General features: G+C 35.9%; 1 protein-coding gene across 2 annotated transcripts; it reads right to left on the bottom strand.

Annotated features, from left to right (window-relative positions):
• Positions 1 to 1,813: 1,813 nt before the first annotated feature.
• On the bottom strand, positions 1,814 to 19,223 carry acox3 (acyl-CoA oxidase 3, pristanoyl). Of its 2 annotated transcripts, none has more exons than XM_027134490.2 (18): positions 19,017 to 19,223; positions 17,525 to 17,661; positions 17,033 to 17,266; positions 16,757 to 16,831; positions 15,329 to 15,418; positions 14,313 to 14,456; positions 14,074 to 14,162; positions 13,776 to 13,872; positions 13,087 to 13,269; positions 11,776 to 11,898; positions 11,514 to 11,634; positions 11,168 to 11,290; positions 10,891 to 11,007; positions 9,487 to 9,602; positions 6,651 to 6,825; positions 6,510 to 6,577; positions 5,475 to 5,561; positions 1,814 to 3,924 (listed from the first exon to the last, which is right to left on the bottom strand). In XM_027134490.2, exons 2-18 carry the CDS (start codon positions 17,648 to 17,650, stop codon positions 3,805 to 3,807), a joined length of 2,088 nt encoding a protein of 695 aa, XP_026990291.2. In that variant the 5' UTR covers positions 17,651 to 17,661; positions 19,017 to 19,223; the 3' UTR covers positions 1,814 to 3,804. The 2 variants fall into 2 exon arrangements, with proteins under 2 accessions (XP_026990291.2, XP_047675877.1); XM_047819921.1 differs by lacking the exon at positions 19,017 to 19,223 and adding an exon at positions 18,692 to 18,834.
• Positions 19,224 to 20,491: the final 1,268 nt, after the last annotated feature.

The raw sequence follows: 20,491 nt of genomic DNA, 5'->3' as shown, positions 1-20,491 counted from the left end.
TTACAGCAGATATAGAATAGAAGCCATTATTTCAAGTTCAAGTTCCTTTGTCCCATATACATTACAGCACAGTGAAATTCTTTCTTCACATATCCCATCTTTGGAGGTTGGGGTCAGAGCACAGGGTTAGCCATGACAGTTTGGCAGTACTGGGGCTTGAACCCTGTTCTTTGTCCCAGAGCCTTAACAGCTTGAGCCACCACTGCCCTAATAAGATATACCAGTACACAGGCTTCAGCTTTCACAATGCTGTATCACAATTTCAAGCGTACTTAAAATGCAGAGATATTTTATACTCGAGAGTGAATGGGGATATCTTTTAGTCTTTATTTTTTATATAAAAACCCATTTCATACCCTTTCTCCTTCAGTGAGTCCAGTAAGTGTGTACACGGAACTTAGCAGGAACTATTCCCCAAAATATAAAGAAGAGATTCAATATACAGCGCCCTTGATCTGAATAAAGCAGTTAGTGAAGATGAATGACTAAACTGTAAATATGTTGAATCCATGCCATACAGGCAGCTGCATTACACACAACACACTTCACTGTTAATCATCTTAGCATTTTTTTGGGTCCTATAAGACAAGCCACATACAGTCAAATAATTTTTCAGTGTTTATATTACAGGACATTTTCAATGATGGAAAAGTATCTCAGATTTGCTGACAACCTTAACATTAAAAGACTAATTACTTGTAATATACAACTATTAGTTGTAATACATCAACTAATACAACATCTAATATCCTCCACCTCCCATTAAATACAACATTCACTCTCAAACCATTACTTAACCAGGTTGTGTTAAAATTGTAGAGATGAATTGTATAGGCTTCCACTTCCTCTGTCCAGCTAAGTTTGAGATGACAGTTTTAATTCAGAATAAAGTAGAATGAAAAAGATTATATGGAAAACAATCATATCAACACACCATTCATATTCAGAACAAAGTGAATCCTAAGTGTCTGATGATTGTTAGCCTCACCAATGTTATTCCCCTTTTGAAATAAAAGTAAAATACTTTTAGGTAGCTTGAATGTGTGTGATTTCAGATAAAGAGAAAGTAAGGTAAAATATGCAGTCTCAAAGGCCTTCCATTCTTCCATTCTTCCAGGACCTCCCTAATATTTCCAGCATATTTGCTCCATTTACTGTTTTCCTAGAAAAAATACTGGGAACAGATTCCAGGTTTTGCTGTATAAGTAAAAATACATATTGCTCGAGATCACTGACTTCAAATGAGGCATCCTAATATAACTCTGAAGCTTTTACCTTCATTAGCTTCAACTATTTCACACTAAATATGTTTTTATAGATGCCATGGTAACCATGGTAAACCATGGTAAAGTGAGTTTGATTATCATTAAACATGCTTAAAGGATATTTTCCAAAATGTAACTATAATTAGCTCAACGCATACTGATTTAGACACGCACATTAAACTTCTGCTTCTACTATACTGTCTAACTTGGCTTAGAGGTTAGGAACTTGAGTCATCTATATAACTGCAATTAGGTTGAAGACCAACCTATAATTTGTGTATGCATTTGAAATGATGTGGTTGGAAAGAGTTTTAAAAGAGGAGACATGGTATTGGTTAGGATAAAAGCTGTCTGTGGTATGTAGTGTTTTCTTCACCTTTGTATATAAGCACAGTAGAGCAAACAGTGAAAAACCCCATCTACATGCTTGGCTGTTATTTAAATTGGAAACCACATGTGGTCAAAAAGGATCTCTCTTCTATCTCTCTTCCATTACTCATACCATTAACATACCAAAAATTGGAGTAACTTAACAGGGACAAACAGTACATATTTACACACATATTTTATTCTGTGTACTGGAAACAATCAAATACACAAAAGCTAAACCACTATGATTTAAATCCTAAGCTGACCTCCATCACAAACCCTAAGGGGCTTTCCAAATAAGCTTGCTGTGAAATCATTGTGGACAGTTCAGTTCAGTACTGTGTGTGTGTGTCAGCGGAGGAGTGTTACTTCAAGTAAGCTAATCTCCTCCTGAAACAAAAACACACACTTGGCTATGAAGCGAACTAGGTTGTCCAGGATCATCTCTAGAGCCTTCACATGAATGTGTGGAATGTAGACACATACATAAACACACACCATGGGAGACGGTACAATACAATGGAAGGAGAAATGGAATCAGAGAAGAAAATATATAGAATATGAACAGAGACAGACCAATATCAAGGTACTCCAGTAACTTATGTTTGCGGTTAGCTTTCTTCTGATATGCCGTTTAATATATTTTGGGATGGAGGTGGTGTTTAATCATAGTTTTAAAGTCTATGCGAGACATGTCCAATGACACTCCTCACTGTGGGTGGGAACAAAAGACACTTACGTCTTCTTCCAGCCAGGTTAATTACATTTCCTGTTATTTCAAACTTAATTATTGACCTGAGAGTTTAAATTTTCAAGAATTGATATTGTGGCTATTTTACAATTGTCAACATAGTTTCATTTCATTCTCACTTCATTTGTAGATTCTTTTATCTTTCCAATATCTTTTTGCTGCTACATTGTTTATATCTCAGCCATTTTTTAATACCTCATATAAATGGGAACATGTTTCACTCACAAGGATTTCTCTAGGTGGCAATAAACATGACACATTTGGACATTTTTTGTGCTAAAATTGTTTTAGTAGGTTTTTTTCCCCTAACAAAACGAATGTTAACTTAGATTTGTCTCACGTATAAGATTAAACAAATTAATGGCAAATTAAATAAGTAAACAAATTTCTTAAAACCATCACTAGTAGAAAAACCTTTTTTATGTGATAGTTTTAGGGCTGATTGTCAGCCAGGTGTTGGCTCAGGAATCCAACAACTGCACTACATCTAAAAACCCTAGACTATGGAAAAGAAAATGTGCTGTTGAGTCGGTTGCTAAAATACTTGAAAGGTTTCATTCAGGATGTGGATGTGAATTCAGGAATGATGGAGCACTGAAGTGTTTAGTATTCTACCTCATTTAACACAACTTGTAATTGAAGAAGGAAAACCATAAATCTTTATAAATCTCTGTGGAGCTGCAGTCTTAAACGTGGAAGGTGAAACACAGATGTGACTTTACTTTTAACTTGAGCATTGTTATAGAGTTTTACCTGTTCATGGAATAAAGTTAATTTTATAGGTTAAATTAGAACAATATACTGAACAAAATACCATTCCACAGAACATTTGCAAAGGGTTTGTAATATTTATCTAATAATGTCAAGTCAAAACTGTAAATCAAACTGATATTTCAAACCATTTTTATCAATATCAAAATATAATTGTACAGCAAATTACAGAAACAGTTAAAATAAATCAAACGATAAAGTAATGGTCTAGTAACTGTTGATTAGAACAATTTATAATAATAATTACTATAATAATAAATATTTGTAATATTAAGATAAGCGTAATTATATGACACAAATGTGTTTCTTTTATAGCTAAAGCTATTGCACTACTGATCATATTAGATCCTTTTATATAATGTTAAATTATATAATTTTATATATAATTACAAACATGATAAAATCCATCAATCGTCCTAACTACTTATCTGAAGTAAACATTCTACAGTAAGTTTTATTAGAAGGCAAAATCAATGCATTATTCTTACTGTTATCATCATCATCATCATCCTCATGTTTTAATCCAGATCTAATGTCATAGTTCTTTGATCGTGTGAGTGAAATTTAACTAGAGGAGAAAGATTTTTCCTTTTAATATTTGCTCTGGAAATTTGCCAAGATTGAACCAGTACACAACAGACCTGCTCATTAGAGCTTGGCTCGGAGGGATCCCACTACCGGCTTGTCAGAACAAAACTCCGCCCACCAAGATGGACGTTCCAGAACGTTCTTTCCCTGCATGACAGCAGCCCACAAGTTCTTGTAGAGCTGAAGTACAAAAGTATAAGATGGGAATAAAACAGATCACAAACTGTACAGCATGTTGCCCCATTAGAGCACATTATTAAAACATTTACTGGACAGAAGATGATAAAATTCTTATTAAAAAAGTCTACACATTTATGGATGTTCTGCCTACAGCGATTGTATCATCTAACAATAGCACAGACATGTGGCTTTTTTGGAAACTTTGGAAAACATGTCAAGAATATCTGTTGAACTTTACTTCTGGTTAATCAGAATTACTTTATTGATGACAGATGAAAGTGTTTGGTTAATTTTGAGCACAGTCATGCGTCCCATTATAAAAGTGTGTGCATACTAGTACGACCAGTTTATTCTAGGTTTTTTTCCTTTTTATATTTCCTTAAAATGGAACATCTTTTTACAGATCTCACATTGTTTAGCCTGCTTTCATTTGCATCATAAAATCCTGCAGGTTTAACAGCAGACTGTTTATATCCACTGGATGTTTACTGAAATATCTGTTGAGGTCTACTGCAAAAAAAGTTTACATAAGCAATGTTTCAAGCAGGCTTCAGTCAAACAATGCTGTCTGTTACTTATTTTTTATTTTTATTTTTTTTTGTTTAGAAATCCCTTTTACAGGAACTTGAGGAGACGTGTCAGAGAATCGGCCCAGTGCCAGAATGAAGAGTTATTTTCCTGTAAATACCAACTCCATTATAAACAAGTCTAAAGCGTGTGAAAGCCAAAGGAATTACTGAATAGGGCTGGTGTAGTGTGTTTCACTGTTTTGTTAAACGTCTGGGGCTCTCACTTTAGACTTTTAGAGGGAAAAAAAAACCAACCCAGTCTTTTATTTAATGTACCTTTTGAACAGACAACAGTGCAATGTTTTGAAAGTTAATTCAAATTAGTAGTTAGCATAACGGTAATTAAAATCACATTTTATTTGCAAGAAAACAAATGTAGTTTCCTTAAAAGCACATTGTCTTTCAACAATCTAACAAAAATGAATTTAGAAACAATGAAGTTTATCTAATTAAAACGTAACAGCGATGTTCTTAATCAGTCCCAATATTAATAGGAAATGTTTTACGTAGAATAACCTTTCCTTTTAAAGTGGGAACAGATGTGTAATAGAACAAATGACATTTGACTGTTAAAGGAAATCGACCATTGTGTTCTCAAATGGTTTTCATGAAGTACATTTTGGCTGCTATCTTTAAATGAGACATTTCTGTCCTCTCTATTTTGTCATTTTAAAAAAAGAAAAGAAATTTTAAAGAAAATAATTGGGGCATAAGAACTAACAGCTGCCAGACTTTTTTGAAGATTGGTGGCACTAATATACATGCTGAGATAATGTATATGTGCAATTTATTTATTTATTATTATATTTATTTATTTATTTATTTTTACAAATTTCTCTGCTGCATAGGTTTTTCCAAAACCTCAGTCACAGAGAAGCAAATGTCGTGTGTGTGTGTGTGTGTGTGTGTGTGTGTGTGTGTGTGTGTGTGTGTGTGTGTTTGTTTTCCCAGCTGAGTGTTGAGCAATACCCAGTCTCTTACCTCACCATCAGCGTTGCCAATGGGTGAGTTCAGAATAAAGTCAGGAGGAGCAATTACATCAACCAAAGCCACAGCATCATCCTTGAGCTGGCAGGAATAAAAAATCAGTCCATTTAGTATATGGTAGCTATTATACACCTGTTGTTTACACTTATACATATATACAGTCATGTGAAAATATAAGGACACCCCATTAAATATTCAGTTCTTCATTAAGAAATGTCAACATGACAATTTCTGATCTTGTTTTAATTTGTACCTGTTTTAATTTGTACCTAATAGCTAGTGTTTTCCTTCATGGCTGAAATAACCTCAATGAGATGCTTTTTAAAGCCATCTTCCAGTTTCTGACATCGACTGGAAGAAAATTTCCTCCAGTCCTCAATGCAGCTGTGTGATATTTGAGGGGTTTCTTACTTGCACAGTCTGTTTCAAATCACCAGCAAAGGTTGCTTAGACAGTAAAGGTTTCTTCCTTGCACAACTCCCATGATAATTAAAGTTGTGCAGTCTCTCTCTGATTGTAGAATCATGCACTTTGACATTAACTGTAGCAAGAGCTTGCTGTAGGTCCTGTGATGATATTTTAGGAGTAATTCTTTTATCCCTTACCAGGCTCATAAGCATCAACAGTCTTCTTTCTAAAGGCCCCAGAGAGCTCTTTGGATATCATTATGGTGATTCCTCTCACTTCAAAAATTAAGAGCAAACCAAACTATATATCTGAGGTTTAAATAAAGCAAGCCTTTCTCAAAATGCTCTGTAACAATGTTTTAATAATTTGCACCAAATATAATACACTTGTAGGTAATTTTATCCATTTTAATTACAAATAATTGTTTGTGTGTGTGGGGGGATCTTAGTTTTTTCCTCACGAGACATTTTTATCGATCAATTAAAAAAGACTTTCCTTTGGTTTTATTTGTTTAGTTATATAACTTGAATCTTCCGTTAAAATGAAGATCAAATGCCCATATATTTAACAACACAGTCTTTAATGGGGTGTCCTAATTTGTGTGTGTGTTTTGAGGCTGACCTGTCTACAGAGACTGAGGATAGCATTCTGCATGAAGTCAGCTGGCTCTTTTCCACACATATAGCCTCCTAAAAAAAGTTTAATTATTTCTCATGATTTCCATGCTCATGATTGAGAAGGTATAAAAGGTATCAAGTGTACCTTGATAGAGAATGGCCATGTGGTTGGTGAGCGTCCAGAGGCCATAGAGAGCACACATCTTCCTCAGAACTGATCGGACACTTGGTGGAGCTTGATCATCCCTAGCCATGTCATGAAAGCGCTGCAGAACCGTGTGCTCAATGTAGGCTATTGCCAATGAGCGACAGTAATACACCTATATAAAAGAAATAAAGTAAGATATACAGAATTACTAAGAGAACAACTTTTGCATGTCCTCAAACCACTGCTTTGGGTAGACATTTACAGATCCATCTGTAGACACATGTATAACACACTGCAATTTAGTGTCAGCTCGCTGAGACACAAGAGGAAAGAGCACGAACTCATTGCTGAAAGTTAGGTACAGCTGCTGATGTCACACACTGGGTGCGGGTGGGGTACGGTCATTTTTAAAGTTTTATTAGTCTTCTACTTTGTAATACAAGATGATGTGGGATTAAAAAAACACCATTTGAGGTCATTTGGGAAAAATGTTTTGTTTTGTAGACAGGGAGTATGACACATGAAGACAAACTGAAGGTTGCCAGAAATGAGAAGGAGCAGGAGAATGTGGGTGTGGAGTAACATGTGGAACTAGGCACCCATTAGGTGGAGCTGGACAGCCTCCAGATATTTAAAACCCTTGCTATTATGTCATATGTTCATGTAGCCCCTTGCATGTCTAAAACTCAGGCCCTTGGTAAACCTTATATCTAAATATATTGTTGCTATGGTAACATGAGGGTTGAAAACACCCCAATTGTGACAGGTCCAAATGTGCACTGCTTTATCTTCAGAAAAGTGCAAACACATTACCTAACCCATTAAGACTTTCCGGAATGATCCTCTGTTATATTCAAGGGTGTGTGTGGCAATGTTCTGTGACAAAGAAAACTGCTCTTTCTGTTGTCTTCATAATAGAAAATGAATGTGTAGTCTAAATCTTTAAAATGTCTAGATTGCACACATTTGCAGTTTTAAAAACATACATGAAACTAGTACTTTTCAGTTGCTTTGTCCATCAGTGTACATTGTGCTATATGTTTTATAGATATAACGCTGGGACAGATCTGGATTCACTTTTCACATGTTTTACAGAAACTGAGAGTTCAGTTCAAATGGTTGAGTGTGGAACCTACTCCCAGTCCTATGCCAAAAAATGATGGGACTGAACCTTACATGATGTCTAGTCAGTCTTATTTGTATAGAAGTTAATCCCTCCAACTAAAAGGCTTCAGCCATACTGCTGTCCAGAGCTGAGCAGAAGTATGAAGGAAAAAAAAAAAACAGTAAATAAATAAAAATGAAGAAACACTAAAATAAATAACAAAGTAAAATGCACACCACATAATAATGAATATAATCAGTGAAAATGAAAAGGAATTCATGTGTGTGTGCACTAACTTGCAATGATAACATCATTGCTCATATAAGCCAAGAATCCTCAGTTAAAGCTTCCAAGGATTAGACAAAGTGCAAAAACACTCTTAGTGGGAGGATCCAGAACAAATAAAAATCAAATAAAGGCTGATTAAAAGCACAGCAACTCAGAAAGGATGGCCAAATCTTAAATTCATTAGCTATAACACATTGAGTAAGCTGGTCCAGTTTTAGTTGTCTGGAACATTACATGATTAATTAACTGGTCACCAAGCCAAATGTTTTGCCAAGTGGCGCTCAGGTCTACAAAACAAATACATTACATCTCAATTACACCTTATTTTTATTCTTACATAATGCAATTAAAAATGGCTTGCTTTATTTATTTATTTATTTATTTATTTATTTATTTATTTATTTATTTATTTATTATTTTAAATTAAGATGGACCTTTATTAGAATGACATTTGTAGATGTGCAAATATGGTAACAGCACCAGCTATAGCAAATAGTGTAAAGAGATACACTATTTGAATAAAGGATATTTAATGTTTGCACTATTTGCTACACATGGTGCTGTTACTACTTTTGCACAACTTATTGAATGCTTCTTTCTCAACAGAATAAATGGGGACCAGGCATTTCACATCATGAAAGTTAACTTAGGCTAGTTTCAGTTTAAAATAATGACATCAAATCAACATGGCTGGAAACAGTTTCAGGAATAAACAAATTAGAACCATGTATCTTTAAATGAATTTCTCACACACACACACACACACACACACACACACACACACACACACACACACACACACACACACACACACACACACACACACACGTTCACTTTAGACGCAACAACACTAAGTTGTTCATCTGACTTTTCAACCCTGTGCCAATTTCATATCTTTGAAGTAATATTTCCATGTTTCTTTGCTACAAGCTTACTTTGGTGGGTTTTTTTTAATTAATATTATCTAACCGATAGACTGTATAGTGCAGCAGGCAGTGTGATGTGGAAGTGTGTGCTAAAGTTACAGCAATGACAAACATAAATACCAAATAAATTTCTTTTGCAAAAGTCAGTAGGAAATATGGTTTATTTTCTTTCTCTGGCTGTGTCTCTATGTCTTGCACACCACTAGAACTAAACATCTAATATACATAAAATAATCTTGTCCTAGCCACCGACGCTATTGTTTTAGCCCCACATAATTGCTTACATTTACATCTTTCTATATCTTTTGTTTGGAGCTAAATATTTTGCTAGTGACTGCTGTTTGGTGTGGCTTATTATGCCAGAATACAAAGTTATTTTGCAGGATTTCATACAGTACAAGGGCCTACTTAACTAGTGATAACCTTCTGCATATGTATCCGCATAGGTAAGCAATATGAATACACTCATACACATAGGGTTTAGTAGGACATGTGGGACAGATTAAAAGTGTACCTGGCTGTTGTTGCGTGCCTCAAAGTCTCCCAACCCCAGAGCTTTCTGCGCACTCAGCTTTCTCTGACTCTCCCGCAGCAAGAAGCACACCAGCCACTTATACGCTGCCAGAGGCACTGGACCATGTGAATAAAACGCAAACAAATAAATTCTAAATTACTGCATTTTGGGGAACATGTTGACGTGGTCTGACTTCTGTAATAAAATTCTATGCTTTATGAATATGATTCTTATATTGGCAGATATATTATAATATTTTATAATGTTAATAATGTAAAAAAAGCAATGATGAGGAAAACCAAATGCGTTGAGACTCAAAGAGGGAGATAGATATTCCTGATAGTGTTGGAAACAGGTGGTGATTGTACAGCTGCTCTAGATTTGATCAGGTATTTGGCATATAATTCCCTACATGCACAAACTCACACACACCCATTAGGGACTTGGAACCCTGACAATATTATAAGCTTACATCTTATCATTTAAGTGTGAAGGAGTGAACACTGATGAATACAAATTAAGAAATATCCCTAGAGGAAAGAGGAGGATCAAACTACCCTGCCATATATATATATATTTAAATATATCAGTTTCCCCTTACTGCTCAACCTGACAGATTAAATAAATACCACATAATATACCACTTTTGGAAAGCACTGCAAATTTGCATTCTAAATGACAAAGTAGATTTTGCATACTGAATAAGGCTTGAAAGAGATAACCATATGTCCTACTACAAAAGCCTTAGGAAGGAAATAGGCATGCATGGTTTTGACATTTGGAAGGTAATGAGACCTCCAGGTTTAACAGTTTGGCCAAAAGATAAACAAATGTATGGAATATGGAGAAATATCCAGGCTTTGGATCATAATCTATACTGTTGTTTTTTTCTGGCACTAAGCATGTCAGAGTAAAATATACTGTGTTCTGGTGCACTGCGAAACTTACAGTTTTAGTACTGTTAAATTGTTTGAGATTAAAATGTCCCCTTAATACACAGGATCACGTGACATGCTTGTGCACAAGTTTTCCAAACGACTAATCAAAATCCTACTCCTCTGAACTCAGTTGCCAGGTAACAGCCGGTCAAGTCGTGAGCAAAGGAATGAAGTCAGTAAAACAGTGCAGATGTGTGGCAGATGTGCAACAGAGGCCTATGCAACATGACACTGGGTGTGTTTTTAAAAGGGTTGGTCTGTACAGCTTTTTCTCAGATTGCTAGTTGATAAGTAGGTTTGTCACCCCATCTCCAGACTTCTCTATTGGTTAAATAACAAATTCAGTAGATTAGCTTACTGTAGTCCTCTCAGTCCAAAAATGTCAAAAATTAAGGATATTGTTTATACTTTCCAGGTGAAATAAATTGTGAAACCATTGCTACAGTGTCATTATTACACACGCTACCTGCTGAGTCCATGCACTCCTCTACTGAGGCAGCTGTGAACCTGCTGCTTTCCAGAATTCTTTTCCAGTTGTACAGGAAGTTCACTGTCTCAAGGGGAGATTCAATTCTTCCTTTGCCTAGTTGAGTTAAACAGAAAAAGTGAAGAAAAAGGGCCAGCGAGAGAGAGAAAGCACATAGGGTAGGTCATCTAATATATAACCAAAATACTGCACATACATTATTTTGATGCAAACGACAAATTGGCCAATAAATAGTTCTACACATTGAGGAAAAGACCTTGCTGCTGGTGCTGGAGCAGGCTAAGCAAATAATTGCTAGTTTGTTGTAGAAGAACATTGTTGTCTCCCTCGTATGTGCAGTTCGGGTCATTGTCATCACGGATGTCTCCGAGGCGGTTCACTAGGGAATAAAAACAAGAAGGAATTTAAGACTTTTACTAGCTAAATTCTAAGTAGCTCAATTTCCTAATGTTACATTTAAAACCTCTAGATTGTATAGCCACAGATTGATATTTCACACTGCTACATGCACAGTCCAACTTTAGTTGACATAAGAAACTTGTTGACTGTTAATGTGAAAGTGGATTTAGTTTAGTGTGTCATGTAGCATGGTGAAGACTCACTGGCCAGGTATCCATGCCCTCCACAGGCTTCACGGCATTCCTGAATGCCCCGCTGAGCTGTCCAAGAACCCAGAGGCTTACTGGAGCACGACATGGCATGAATCTCTCTACCTAGCTCAGCCTTGGGGGAAGACAGTACACAAGCACATACACACACAATATTAAATGTGTGACAGGAACAAGAATATCCCAAGTATTTGCAATATACAGCATAGCAAAGTATGAAAATAAAGTGACTGCAACTTCAAGTGCACCTGTTTACCTGTCTGTCACTACTGTCCTTCATCAAGAGACCAATCTGAAACTCCACAAAGTTCATGAAAAAGGATTTGGAGAACAGGTCCAGTGCATAGACTGCTGCTACATATGGTAGAAGCCGCCATTGCTGCAATACAGGACACGCGACCAAAAAAGTCATCCTCAACAGTTCACTCAAGAACCTCTATTTTAATGCATGAAATGTACCTACAAACAATATAAAGGAATAAATGGCCTATTAAAAAGAATTAGGGCTCAAGTTGCTGAAAAGAAAAGAATTCAAACCAGTGGAGTGATTATCATGTATTTGCAATGCTATTGCCATACTTGGCCTGGAGTCTGAGTAACTGGCTCTGCTCTTTGGATAGAAGGAATGACATTACTATGTCCCCTGGCAATCAGAGCAGAACTAGTCTGAGCTCATGTATACGGAATAGAGCAGTGCTTTTAATGCGGGTCAAAAAGATAAAAAGGTTTCATGTTTGCTGCCTCTGATTTGTAGCAATCACAAGACAGAACAATACTAAATAAGGAGAAAACTTTCTATACCCTTCCTGACAATTTCCTATGATCCCTCTTATTACTGTTTTTACACACATAACTGTCACACAATATTTTGTGAATTTTGCATCATTTTGTATAAACTCTACAGTCTGCTGCATACAAAAATCCCTGGAGATCAGCAGTTTCTGTAAAACTTAAAAAGGCAATCTGGCACCGACAACTAAACAACTATGCAATGGGTAGAGAGATCACATTTTTCCAAGGTCCGATTTCTGACAGGAACATTATCTGAAGCCCATGATCTGTATCTGCATGATGTTCTGTATTGTGCTGCTACCACCTGATTGGCTGATTAGATAACTGCATGAATATTCAGGTGTACATGTCTTCCTATTAAAGTGGACAGTGAGTCCAAAAAATATGAATAGAATAAATAGATAAAAAAATATTTTTCGAACATAATTATTGCTTCATAATATAAGCAAAAGCTCTTACTATTACTATATTATATGCTGTATTATAATTTATTTTCATGAAAATAATGTTTACAGTTCATTTTATATTTGCAGTGTTCATTTTTAAACTGCCATTATCCTTAAAGTATATTAACATAAGTCTTTTTTTTATTTCCAAAGTAATTCTGTAATATAATGCCATGGTAAAGACTAAGTAAATATCCCAATAGAGTAATGACTGAACACTGATAGTGCTGGAGATACCAGTGATGTGCATGCAACCTCTGTTATGGTTAGTTCTGGCTTGTTTTTTGTAGAGGGCAGATCAGTGAGATGAACAGCATTACAAAATGCACCTGTAGCTGGTACTCCAATACCGGGATCTCCTCGTCGTCTTTAGGCCCAAACTGACGTCGTGTGGCTGAGAACCGCACAGCGATCGTCAAGGCCAACTTCAGATTAACCACTGCCATTCTAGTTATGGACACTCTTCCACCAGACAAAGCACCTAGTGATGCCCCAAAGCGTTTATTAGGGTCCTGAGAAAGAAAAGCAAGGAAGAAACCTTTTGAGCCTAGCGTGACTCTTACAACAAGCGCAACAATTAATGATTAGTCATGCAGCAATCTTATTACAGTAACTGGGCTGAAACATTCGGCTTGTTTTTCTAAACTCCTCTTCACATATTTTTATCATTCTAAAAGGCTAACAGCTTTGCAGCACCAGCACTGTTTATTTAAATTGAAAACACTGGTACTCTTTCATGCACATCTAGAATCTTTTCCTTTGCAGCTCATAAGGATTCTTCCCGAAAGCTCTAACCACTTCTGGCACAATACTGTGTGGAAGCTGCACACTCCATATAAAACTGTCATGTTAGTAAGTGATTTGTTTTGCATTAAAGTTCAACCGGAAAACAAACTCTTAGTATACTTTACATATCGTACACCTTCATTTGGAAAAAACATGATTTTTCTGTTTGCAGTCTTGTTTGAATAAGTGCACTGGTATTTGGAGTTTTTATAGAACTCAGTATTGTGCTGACCTTAAAAGGGGTCACGTATTGTCCGTCTGGCGTCACATCTCCAGTTTTGTTGAGCAGATTTTCCCGAGGGATCCTCACATTGTGGAAAACTGCAAAACTGTAATACTCAAAATATTACGCAGACACAAACACAGATACTTCGAAACTTCTTCAAAATATACACGAGTACAAACATTCAAGTCTATTCCAGATGATTTTACCTAATACACACTGCCATCTAGTGACAGCTTAATCAAACAAACCCAACAGACAATGTAGTTAATGTTGTGTATACACTCACATGGAGCACAAAACTCACCCGTTGTCTAGCCCATTTTGGCCCAATTTCTTTCCCATGTCTCCAACCATTACCCCTGGCATTGCCAGTAATGTTTTGGGATCCCTAACCTGCAACATTAATAACACAAGACTGCACATCAAAAACAGTGCAACATCCAGCCCAAATTTTAGCTCGCATACTGTTGAAGGCACTCATTTATTAAATCCCGTAAATAAATGGATTAGGTAATACAGACCAAATTAGTCAGAAAAAAGTACCTGAACCACAAATGAGTGCAGGCCATGACAGACTCCATCAGGTGTGTACAACTGGGCAAACACAACAGCATGGGTGGCAGTTTTCCCTAAGTTTCCAACCCAGAATTTTGCTGCCTCAAAGTCTGGGGAGTTTATTACAAACTCCTGTTTGAGGAAATACAGACAAGGTGCGAGAGAAAGAAAAAGAGTGTGTTCATGTGTCAGGATGGCTTATACATCAAGCTTCATTCATAACTGCAGTAAGAATTAGTACTGTCATTGTCAATAATCATGTTACACAGAAAGAGTTCCAACAGCATAATCAGAAAGAGAGTACAACCATTTTTTGCAGTTATATAAACAGTCTAGGCCACAGGTGCCAGAATAACATCAGGACTGGGGGAACTGAGTTACTTTAATGAATTTTTTTTCTTTGCAACTGAACTGGAAAAATGGAAATAATGCCATTAAACAGTTCTATAAATAGGCAGCACACTACATGAATTAGAAATAGTTTATATTGCATTGAATTTCTCTTTCTGGCTTTTTTTTTTACAAGTATGCCTTAAAAATTGAATAAATATTTAATATGATAAGACAGCCTATAAAAGTAGAACATATCAAATGTTAGCAGAATGTTGCAAATACAGCATAATTTAGATAAATATAAATATCTAAAATAACAACTTAATCTTCATTGTATTTGTTTGGTCTTAAATGTGGAGGGGCCAGAAAATCTTCAGTGTGTACTTTTACTGTACAAGTTCACAAAGACCTGCATTTAAAAAAATGAGTGTTAAAACCTGAAACCTTAAGCAGATTTTGCAAATCAAATATTGCATACAATTGATCTAGATTTATAATTACATATACACACATATGTGTGTGTGTGTGTGTGTGTGTGTGTGTGTGTGTGTGTGTGTGTGTGTGTGTGTGTGTGTGTGTGTGCATGTATGTACGTATGTGTTTCTGCATAGCAAAATCTACAACAAATCTACAATCCTGTGGTCACTGCATGGTATATTATGAAATTGTACCTGGCTGCTAGGGTCATATTTAGCTGTTGTCCTCATGAGCCTTGTGTTGCTGCCATGGCTCAGTTCTGTCAGTGCAAAACAGCCATAAATCTAAACATAGATTAAAAAATGCAGCAGGGTTAGGGTTAGAAGGCAAATAAGAAGGCAAATAAAACCAATATACAAACCACCTTTTCTTTCCACTAAGCTTTGAATGATTTTTAACTTAAGAACGAGTTATTGTTTTAAAAAAATAAACAAAAAATAAAATAAATAATATATAATATATAAAATAAATAATAAATAAAAGGAAGGAAGGAAACAAGGAAGGAAGGAAGGAAGGAAGGAAGAAAGAAAGAAAGAAAGAAAGAAAGAAAGAAAGAAAGAAAGAAAGAAAGAAAGAAAGAAAGAAAGAAAGAAAGAAAGAAAGAAAGAAAGAAAGAATCTGCCGCATTAATCACAATGGATGATCAATTAAAAGTCCAGTGTGGCACTGGCTCAATGTTCACAGTAGTCCCAGAGATTAACTCTGCCTTCTAAATGTACTCCTTATATGTGAGGCAATATATGAATAACTCTGAACTGTACATTAGTGTAGTGAATTGTATTTTATCCCCCAAAAACACTTTTCATTGTCATAGAGTATAAAAGATGACACAACCCTAGTTTTGAAAAGGAAACTTATTAAAACTTATTATTAACAATATATAAGATTAATGGTCTTTAAAACATAAGAATTTGTCATAAAAAATAAATATATAAACATATAATATACATATAATACAAGTAAGCTTCATAGCTCCAGATAAATTCTAAGCAATAATGTGAAGGGCATGAACTGCCTTTCAGTTTGTTATATATAGTTTGTTTTCGTGGGAACGAATTTCCGGCCACGGTTTGGATACCCCTTGTTCGCTTAAAGTGAAGAATCTCTGCAAATCATTACAAAGTTATTCATACTGATGACCTTTATCCTTGGATGAATCGTGCCTATCCTGATAGGACTGGGCTGTTCACAGATGGTTCCACCCCATGCACTGTACAGGGCTCACTAAAAGGCTTGACCTAAATTATATATTACAGCCTTCACATTCACCAAACCAGGTCTCAGATTTTAGATTTTGGAGCAATGTGATAGACAGAGTTCTACACAACTGAGAACAACAACTGAGGAACTATTGGTGCAACTAATAGAATGCTAGAATGACTAATCACCTTAGTAAGAAACTTTAACAGTGTAGTTTTCCTTTTGATCACCCATCTGTATCTAGGGTTGACAAATTACATACACAAAAATGCCAAGAATCATTTTGAGACATAAAAGCACTACATGCCATGAGTACATTTATGGTCGCAGATAAACACTCTGAACTTCACTCTGAAATTTAAAACCCAAAACACTGCAGATTAGCGGAGCGGTGAAGAGCAAGTGAGAGAAAAAACTCTCACCTTCATATCTTCTGTATCCTGCACAAATTTGAAGTGCCTCTGAGATCCAGAGCTACCCATTGTACGTGCAAACATCTGAAGAAACAAGAATTGATTATAATGGTAATACATTTTATAAAATAATTATTTAACATTACAAAAAATATGATATTACATTTATAATAATATAATTATAACATATAAGTAAGATCACGTTCAAGCAGACTGAATACTATTTTAGGTGTCATTAAAGAACGGGAAAATAATGTATTAGAATAAAACTTTTAAATAGCTCACCCCTTTGTTGAGGAAGAACTTGGCCCCTAAGGACCAATCGTACATGCCCAGACAGTCGTTGAGGACCGTTACCTTCCACGGATTCTGCATCATCTCATCCTGGTCCAGGAAGTTGTACTTAAACAGCTGTTTGCAGCGGCGAAAAGTAAGCTCTCTCCTCCGGTCGAGCGAGATATCCTCACCCGGTTGCCTGGCAAAGAGCGGGTCGTTCTCTAGGGTGTGGAAAATGTGCTGCTGCTCAGGCAGTTGGAGACACGAGGAGATAAAGAAGGTTCAGGAAATGCATACTAATAAACTAAATATCACATTATTGTGTTACATAACTGCTACAGTATGTGTTCAAAAATGACAGATTATTACACATTTACAAACATTGCATGCAAACCCCCCCTTTCCACACACACACACACACACACACACACACACACACACACACACACACACACAAACTTTGCACTGTACATACAATTAAAAAAAATTCTATCCTTTTACCTTGAAAGCAATCATTTCCTCACCATCCATGAACCTCAGCATTTCCTTCCAGTTGAAGGATGCCATTTTTCTGTACACATCTAATGGACCACTGGGAAGATCTGGGATTTTTGCAGACAAATCCATTTTCTTGGGCCCTTAAGGATAAAAATCAAGATTTAATACCAATATAAATTATAATCTTCACTGGTCTAATGTGACCCTGACAAATTTCTAAAAATAATTAGCGCTAAGCTTTACAAAAAAAAAGGTTCTAGCATTATAGAGAATATTAAACTGACATGTATAGCTAAATAATATTTATTCTGGTGTTTCAGTTTTCGCTTTATTCTCCATATAAAATTTTGCTGTAAATGCCGATTCACTAAGATATGATATGAACTAATAAAAACTATTAAATCCAATTAAATAGATACTGTTATTGATTGAGGTTTCACCGGTGATGATAAAATATTATTACCAGTAACATAGCACACCACAGCATAACACAGGCATGAAAAACTGCCAAATTTAATTGTTTCTTAATCAGTTATTAAACTCAATTTGGAATCGGTCATCAGAAATGCTAAAAGCTCCAAATAAATAGAATGATGAAATACATTGTGGAATTTCACAATCGCATGAGGAAACGAAGCCAGAATATTCAAAAAAATTACAAAAGATTGTTTATTAATGGATATCGCTTGTGCATTTTTTAGAGTAAATTTGACTTTTACATAAACATTTACATAAACAGTATTATTAGAATATATATCTAATGTACACTTGTTGAGTACCAGTTAATAATCTGTCCTTTATACGTTCCTTATACGTTCTATATAGTTCTTTATAATATTAACTCTGTTTACAAAAAAAAGCTCCTGACTCAAGATAAATAACACAATTCATCAGATCAGACCACAAACAGCGGTTCAGGGTCTTTAAGCATTCACAGTTTCTATTGTTTATAAAGATAACATATTCTCTTTTTCTGTACTTAAGCCTTGGAACAGAAACATGTGTTTTTCAGTTCTACAAGTTTATAAGGTTATATTATGTTCAAAAAGTTTATAAAGTTATTAAGAAATGATATTTAAAAAAATTAAAAATTAAAAAAAAAATGATATAAAACTGACTTTACTACAGATTACTGTAAAGTAGAACAAGAGTCAGTAACACAAAGTTCACCATTTTCCCCTTGTCACCCAGCTACATTTCAGCCAGCTGAACTATTCATGTTACAGAGCTTCGTTGACATAATGCTGAAGACACAAACATCCAGCAACTCCAATGCTCCGATTTATATTTACGTGTAAGTATAAAGTACAATGCACAATTGCCCTTTGTCCCATAATCTTGTAGGTTATTTGCACCCCTTTACCAATCACCTTCCAACAGGAACATTAAAAACATTTATATTAAAATAAGAATAACATTTCAGCTTTTTTCTTAATATTATACTACCAAATGAATAACTTCTTGTTTGCACGACTGAAACAAACACACCACTTACCAGGGTTGTTTCTTGTTCTTTAGAGAAATATGCTGTTGTGATCACAGTAATGTTTCAGGCCTCCACCTGCTGGCAGCGTATGAAAAAATCACTCAAACATCAAGCCAAGGTTTAGACCAGACCAGGGGTGTCAAACTCTGGCCCGCGGGCCAAATTTGCCCCGCGGTGTAATTATATTTGGCCCGCGAGTTCATATCAGATGTGCATTACAGCTGTCTAGCCGCATACTCCGCTAACACTACAAATCCCAGAATGCCTTGCCACTGTATTGACGCGTAGTCACGAACAGCAAGCGTCCCTCATTCTGTTGACAGTCGTTAAAGGCAGGGTCTCTGATTTTTGAGGAAACGCTTCAGAAAACTGAGTCGGGCCGATAATAAACAAAAATCAACACAAAAATAAAAACAAACGTGTAGCCAATGAGCAGAAAGGGGTGGGGCTTGTCAATATGGGCAGAGAGAGTGTTCAGTGCGCATGTGTGACATTAGCAGAAAGCGGTTATAGCATTGAAATGGAGGATAAAAACAAAGAAAGAAAGCGAAGAAAGGTTTACGATAAGGCAAGAAGTAGGACCCGAGTTAATATAGGATCAGCTTTCCAGTGCTGTAGAGAACTGAAGGAGCAGGAAGTTGGCCCATATTCACAGATTGGAGTTTCCCGAGTCAATAACTCCTGAGCTAAACGCTGTTACTACACAAATAACACCTCTTTTCTATCGTAGTAATGTAGAGAGGCAGCTACAACCGCGTTTTGTGTAGTGACAGCGTTTAACTTAGGAGTTATTGACTCGGGAAAGAACTCAGGAGTTGTTCCAAATCCTGTGTTTAAGCAAAACTAAAGTTTGTTTCCATATGAAAAAGGTTGAGCATTACATATCAGTTAATTGCAGTTAATTTTTCAATAAATATTCAGTTTGGGCCGTGACTTTATCTCAGTTTTATATTTTGGCCCACTGTGAATTTGAGTTTGACACCCCTGGTTTAGACTGTTATAGAGTGAAGGTCAGCCGTGTTAAGAATAATTTGCAGGTGAAGAGAATAAGATATCCTGTCATAATAGTACCTGTTAAGAGGTGAGATATGTTAAGCAGCAAGTGATCAGTCAGATCTCGACGTGTTGGAAGCAGGAAAAATGGGTGTGTAAGAATCTGAACGACTTTAACAACAGACAAACTTTGAAGACTATAGACTATTGGGTCAGAACATATTCAAAATGGCAAGTTAGGTGTTCCTAAAATTAATAAATAATTGCCTAAGGCTCAGTGATGTGCATATGGAGGCAAGGTTGGCTTGTCTGGACCAATCATACAGAAGAGTACTGTAGAACAAATTGCTGTAAATGATGTTAATGACAACCCAATGAAGACCCACCTTGTAGCATGCATTACTAAAACGATCTGTTGCTAACGTTTTGGCACCAGATTCCAAAAGCACATCTTCAAAGGTCTTGTGGAGTCCATGACTCAAAAAACAGAG

This window comes from Tachysurus fulvidraco, chromosome 1 (genome assembly GCF_022655615.1).
Source record: "Tachysurus fulvidraco isolate hzauxx_2018 chromosome 1, HZAU_PFXX_2.0, whole genome shotgun sequence".
NCBI lineage: Eukaryota > Metazoa > Chordata > Actinopteri > Siluriformes > Bagridae > Tachysurus > Tachysurus fulvidraco.
Note: the sequence above shows the minus strand (reverse complement) of the source record. Positions and strands in the feature narration are given on the sequence as shown.